A 7,500-nucleotide genomic window follows, 5' to 3' on the forward strand; every position below is an offset into this window, starting at 1 on the left:
TGAAATCAATATTATTATAAATAAAATGAAAAAAAATATTTCTAATCCAACGTTTACGTGTATAAACGAAATGACTATTTCCACGTTTCCATGTACTAAGATAACAAAAAGTTAAAAAAATAGAACAGTGAATAGGCATATTTAAAAGTAAATGGATAAATAAAAATGACAAACAATAAAACGACTAAATGTTTATTAAAAAAATAAAATGAATAATCACAAAATAAAATGTAAATACATTTTCATATATAAACAAACTTTATTGATTAAACTTTTTAATTTTACGATAATTAATGCTCTTAAACTGGAGTATGTGTGTCGTACCATAACTATAAATAACCTTGTAGCAATGCAATATAACCTCCCAGAATGCCTTTGCAGCTGCATAGCAACGCCCTGGTTACCCCCCACAGCATCCTAGCGTTGTGTTTGAGGGTTTTTCACTGGCAAACAACACAAATAGTGTACCGTGTCATTTTTGCATGTCTTACTTGGCTTTTAGACAAAAGAAAATGAGAATATGTCCTCTTCGACTGCAAAAGTTGGATGCAAGAGAAAAAACAATCTAGGGAATCTATTTCTCTCTCTCTGTGTGTGTGTGTGTGTGTGTGTGTGTGTGTGTGTCACTACACGAGGTGATTCTCTTCCCACATCTCTCTCTCCATCTCTCCCACTCCTCTAACAGAAGGCTTTTCAGCCTGTTATTGCTGCTGTTGGCCACCCACAATGCTTTGCTGCTGCCAAAGAGGACTCTGCGGTCGTGTTGTTTGTTGGCATGGCTTCCCGCTCGCTCTCTCTCTCTCTCTCTTTAGATTAGTTTGCTGAATCGAAACGTCTTCGGAGTCACACTTGTGAACCAAAGGGTTTTGCTGACAGGAAAGATAGCGACGCTGAAAATTCAGCTTTGATCACAAGAATAAAATATATTTACGCAGGAAAGAGTTATTTTCTATTGTAATAATATTTCGCATTTTCATTTCGGTTTTAAAAAAGCGGCCTTTGTGAGCAGGAGACACTTCTTTCAGAAACGTTTCAATCCCACCAACCCCAAACTTTTGAGTCTTGTTTATTTATAATTTTTTTGCTAACACAGACTTGTTTTAATTTATCCTTTGAGGCGGAGGAATATGCTTCTCAGGTCTGTGTAGGCTTTTTTTTGGCATGCTTCAGTAGTTCAGAGCCTTTAAAGAAGCTCAATATCAGGTGAATTTGCAGCTGATGACTCAAATCTATATTCTGATGGAGCGAAACAAACCCACACCCTGTTCCTGCACTGGATTCCAGCGACGAAGCCTTTCACATGTGAAGAGAGAGGGATGATATGGACACCAGCAGCATCAAACGAGTTGTTCTTTGAGGATCCTTGGCATATCAACAGCATACTGCTCACAGAAAGCGTTTCGTCAGTGTTTCATATTTTGAAGAAACTTTCATCACCAAAACCATCCTGTCTTTTCATATTTACTGCAACATATCTTCGGTTTTTCCAGCTTCATGTAGATGCAGATGCCTATTGTTGCCCTTAAACCCTGTAGCTCCTTTAACATTTATTTTATTTTATTTTATTTTATTTAGTTTTATTTTATTTTATTTTATTTTATTTTATTTTATTTTTTTTTTTAGTTTTATTTTATTTTATTTTATTTTATTTTTATTTTTAAAATTAACTAATTAATTTTATAATTAATTATTTTTACTTGTATATGTTTTATTTATTTTATACTTAGTTTTTTATTTATTTTTTCATAGATTTAATTTTACACTATTTAATTTCGTCCGCTAATTTATTTAGTTTTGTATCTTTTTATTTTCTCCTGTATTTTTTTTCAGCATTTATTTTCTTGTAGCATTGCACTGTAAAAACAGCAGTTGTTTCAACTTGAAAACATAAGCAGAACATAAGTAACATGTTACTTAATGTTATTGTAAATGACAACTAAAATATTTTAGTTGGCTCAACACAAAATTTTTAAGTAGCGAGGAAACAAGTTATTTCAAGTTGAAACAACTATTGTTTTTTTACGGTGTGTGTGGACGCCCTTGAATCTGTAGCTACTGTAACGTTTTATTTTTTAGCTCCGATAGACATCAGTAGATCTTTCAATAGATCAGCTCTCATTAGATCTGCATTTTTGTGTTAGTCGTTACTGTTCTGTCTTCTCCATTCCCTTTTGTTCTTCCTGCTTTTAGTTCTCTCGTATCTTCTTTTTCCCCATCCCTGCTTGCTCCCACCCTCTCATCCACATTGTTTTCCCGTGTGGTCTCCCTGTGGTCCCCGTAGCCGATCCGATCCGCCCCAGGACCAGCTGACGGTGCTGCTGCCAGCCGAGGGAAAGCGGCAAGTGTCCAGGTCAGTCTCAAACGGGTCCAGCCCCCCGAATCCTTCCACTTTACAAGCTTGGCTCATGGAAAGCGGACTCCTGAACTGCTTGTGGGATCCGACCCGCTCTTGGGATTCAAACTAACCACCTTCTGACTGGATCTGTGACCCTGAGGTCCTGTTCTCTTTATTCTGCTTGCACAACATAAATCCTCTGTACGGTACGTTCTCGTCCTCTTCTGCCTCTCTTTAGTTGAGTCATCAGTGATCTGCAAACGGTCTCCCTACAGTAAGTTCAGGGATGGAAATCTATATCCACAGGCATTAAGGTGGCGGGTATGAAGGACACTAATGAAGGTCATTAATGGTGTTCAACTGCAATGGTTGGAGAAAATCTGGTGGAGCGAAAGGTGTGTTAAACAATCGATGTCAAGCTATTTTTTGATTGGCAAGCTGATATATATATATGTATATATATATATATGTATATATATATGTATATATATATATATATATATATATATATATATATATATATATATATATATATGTATATATATATATATATATATATATATATATATATATGTATGTATGTATATATATATATATATACATGTATGTATATATATATATATATATATATATATATATGTATGTATATATACATATATATATATATATATATACATATATATATATATATATATATATATATATATATATATATATATATATATATATATATATATATATATATATATATATACATATATATATATATATATATATATATATATATATATATATATATATATATATACATATATGGCAATATATCGGTTGATCACTATTAGATGATACTTGAAAGTACAGAAATGTAGGTTGATGATTCTGGGATCTTAAAAGTTAGACACTTATCGTGGAAATGGAACTTATCGTTCAATACAGATATTTAAAAAATGTCAAATACGGGCCCATTTATCGGTCGTGGCAATATATCGGTTGACCACTACTAAACGGATATATAAAATCTCACACTTAAAAAATGTCAAATAAAACGTATCCATTAATGATTATTAAAAATTACAATTCTTGGCTGGTTTATAAAGTCTTGGCGATATTATTTGGAAAAAAAAAACAGAAATGGAAGTTGATGGTTCTGGGATATTTAAAGTTTGACACTTACCGGGGAACTTATCGTTCAATGCAGAGATTTAAAAAAAGGCCAAATATCAGCCGATATATCGGCCTTTGATGTGTTCGTCGACTGCTACTGGACATTACCAATAGACGTCAATGCTAAGATATCTTTTACATGTTGGAGTACTAGTGGGCTGTACGATTTTGAGGTACTGTTGAATTTAAGTAGAGTATGTCATCATTTTCATAACCCAAGTCGTTTGTCCTCTTGAGCATTCAGGAAGGATGTTTTTTTTATCAGCAGCACGAGATATTGAATGCTTGCGCTTCCGTTTCTCTATTTTGTCTTATTTTCTTCTGTGTCTATTAAAATATAGTAGATTTCTGTAAATTCATTCTAAGTTGGCTTCAATGAGCAGTGTATATGAGCGACTTTATTTCAAGAATTTGTAGCGGTGTTAAAACAAGCCTCACTTCTGTCAAAATAAAGGTTTGACGCTTAAATGTATCGCTCAGTGCCAATTTAAAAGGGCTTTTACTTTGAAAGTTCGTTGATGTCAAAATAATAGTAATCCGCCAATATGTCGGTCATGGAAATGTATTGGGCAACAACTTCTAGACATGAATTAAAAACAGAATCAGGAATCATTGCTTCTAGAATATTCCGTGGGTGATCTGTATTATTAGTTTTCTGTAATGAAGTATTTTTTTATTATTATTATTATTTATTATGTCGTCTCACGTTATATTTTTTCGTCTCAATTTTTTTTTTACGCTTGTATTTTTTCTTTTTGATCAACAATGTGAGGCACTGAATGCAGTGTTGTTCTGTTCCTCGCTCTTGTTCCCACCTGCGTTCGTGATGCAGAAGTGAAGTGTGAAGATCCTGGCGATGACAGACCCGTCAGTCAGGGTTTATCTGGTGTAAAGCAAACACTCGATGCTAATGTTATGTAAGAGGCTTTCTCCGAGCTTTTTGTTGTATTGTGTGTGTGTGTGTGTGTGTGTGTGTGTGTGTGTGTGTGTGTGTGTGTGTGTGAATGAGGGAAGGGAAAGGTTGGGTGTGGACGACATTCAATCTGGTTCTTTAGCTGCTTAATAGTGTATGTCGGTGAGAGGTACACACACACACACACACACACACACACACACACACACACACACACACACAATGCATTTCAATTATTGAATGAGAAGCCAAGTACAGATTTGAAGCGTAATGCATTCTGGTGGGTATTAGGTTAACATCTGAAATTATTATTGCAACTTTTGTTTCATCTTTTTCAAAGTCAAAGGTTAATTTGACCTCTATAAACCTGAAGAGATGACTCTGTAGAGCAGACGTCTGATTTTAAGTGAACAGAAGCGCTTCGATTTCTCTTAAAAACGCACGAGGACGTCACCGTTGTCTGCTCCAAACTGAACTTTTCCTCAAAGATTCTTTCCATCTCGACGCTTGTTCACGTTCTGGTGAGGTCTGCGTCTGTGCAAGGTCCAGATTTACTTTTGCAGGGTTTTTAAAGAATATTTAGTAAAGTAATATTTGGAATGTATGATGTTACAAAATGTTTCTAAATGCTTTTGTTCTTTCTATTCATCTAATAATGCGGGAAAATCAATATCATGGTATTCCACAATATCACAGCAATAGATTACAATAAATTCAAATAAAGGCATCTTCAGTTGTAATATTTCACTATTATTGCAGTATCTTTGATCAAATAAATGCAGCTTTGGTCTATATGCATAATTACCGTATTGCTGGAGTAGATACGTGAAGCATCTGTGTGAAACGTGTTCAAGGGTTAACCTGCGTGAAGCCTGAAGAATGTGACGGTCAGCACCTCCACGTCTTATTTTCGATCTGTCACTCAGCGTCTCCCCTAAAATTAACCCCTAGTAAAACCAGAGCGGCACAGGCAAACATGAGCTTAACCTGTCAGTCGAACGGGAAGGCCGTCCTCTGAGCGAGGTGTTTCCTGTGTGTGTGTGAGCGTGTGTGTGTGTGTGTGTGTGTGTGTGTAAAAGAGCACAGAATACCGCTGAGGTTACGCTTGTTCATGGTCACTAGTGAAGACGTTTTCTTTGAAGTGTCCGCTCATGTTGTGGATTATGTTCGCTCCAGGTCTCTTCATGCTTGTTTCTTCTTTGTAGAAGCAGTAAAATATGACCTTGTTATTCTATAACAGTGTTATTTTTGTCTCATTGATATATATATATATATATATATATATATATATATATATATATATATATATATATATATATATATATATATATATATATATATGTGTGTGTGTGTGTGTATATATGTATATATATGTGTGTGTGTATATATGTATATATATATATATGTGTGTGTGACATTTTATATATGACATTTTTATTAGTTTGTTTATAGTTTAATTATTATGTAATTATTAATAATATTATTACTATTATTATTTAATAATTTTTATTTATTATTTTTAGTTTTTAGTACTTTATTTCTGCATATTCTTTCTTTTTCTCTATTTATAGTTTGTCGTTTTAGAACTTAGTTAAATGATATGAAAATAATGAGTTTTTATGTTAATGTTAAGGAATAAAATATGAAGGTTTTTATTATTTAAATTATATTTTTTACTTTATTTTGCTTAATTTTTATTAATTTTGTATTATTATTATTAATAGCTATTGTTTATGAAGAATTTCTTAATAGCTTAGTTTTAGTCGTTTTAGTTAAAACTATGTTTCTTTTTGCCAGAAAAAATCTTTTGAAACTCCGTTAACAATTTGTTTGTGAAAAATATTTAACTCTCGATTCCAAATAGCGTCTTTTCTTGAAAAGAGTGAATAGTCAGAGTGCTGCAGCCAGTGGAGCACAGCATTTGTTCTCATAATGAGCACACACACACACACACACACACACACACACGTGAACACACACGTCAGTATGCATACACATGTAATGTACACACAGTAAAGCCCATAATCCAGCGTCAGTCTTCAGGAAGACTGGAAACTACTGGTGAAGATAGATGATCCCGTCAGCCTGCTGCAAACATGGAGATCTGGGTGTTTACATATTGACTCACATCTGCTGTAAACCATTACACACACACATTAACACTCAGGTTATTCTTAGCAGAGTTTAAGCCGATCCTCATTATTACTGTTGCTCATATTCAGGGTTAAGGCCCATTAACACCAAAAAACTACGGCTATGAATATTAATATTGGTGTCCTCATAACACGCAGATGTGTGACGTCTGTCACTTTAAATGCTCAAGCTCTTTCAATCCTGATGGATTTTTTAAGCGTATCATGTCTCTCTATAATGTTAGCGTTATAGTTGTGGTGTGGAAAATCTCCATTCTTAAGAATTAAAATAACTGTATTAAATATTGCTTACACAATTAATGAATTAAGTTTTTATTTATTTTGTCTGTTTATTTATCATTTTATTGCATGCGAGTTATGAGCGAATGTATTTATTTATTCGTTTATTTGTTTATTTATCTTCTTAAATGTATTGTTTCTTTAGATTTGACTGCAGGACACTCTTAAAAGGCAATCTGTCTCACCTGCATTGTAGTGTTGAGGATTAATAAGCCTAATTGGTATATTAATTACAATGATTCATGAATTTATTAATCTATTATTATACAATTTATTATATATTTGTTTATATATATATATATATATATATATATATAAACAAATATACATATATATATGTTTATTTTCATTTATTTGTTTTTGTATATTTATTTGCTTGTTTGTTTTGTTGACAGCTTTATCCACCATGATTTATTTATTTAATTTATTTGTTTAATTATATTTATTTAACTACTCAAAACATCCTCTCCGCTGCTTAGCAACATCCTGGCAACTACTATAACAATGCATCGACTACTAATTACCCACAAAATACCGGCAACCACCTAAACCGTTCCCTAGCAACTACTCCACATGGCAACATGCAAAACAAAGTCCTTCAGAACGCCATGGCAACACCCTGGTAACCACCACACAGCAAGCACACTGACATAGCG

General features: G+C 33.4%; 1 protein-coding gene across 1 annotated transcript in view; it reads left to right on the forward strand.

Moving 5' to 3' along the window:
* ctif (CBP80/20-dependent translation initiation factor) overlaps nucleotides 1-7,500 on the forward strand; it is a 66,785-nt gene that overhangs the window by 38,862 nt on the left and 20,423 nt on the right. Inside the window, 1 exon segment of the mRNA XM_043229898.1 lies at nucleotides 2,282-2,350. Coding sequence (XP_043085833.1) covers nucleotides 2,282-2,350 — 69 coding nt within the window.

This window comes from Puntigrus tetrazona, unplaced genomic scaffold, assembly GCF_018831695.1.
Source record: "Puntigrus tetrazona isolate hp1 unplaced genomic scaffold, ASM1883169v1 S000000116, whole genome shotgun sequence".
NCBI lineage: Eukaryota > Metazoa > Chordata > Actinopteri > Cypriniformes > Cyprinidae > Puntigrus > Puntigrus tetrazona.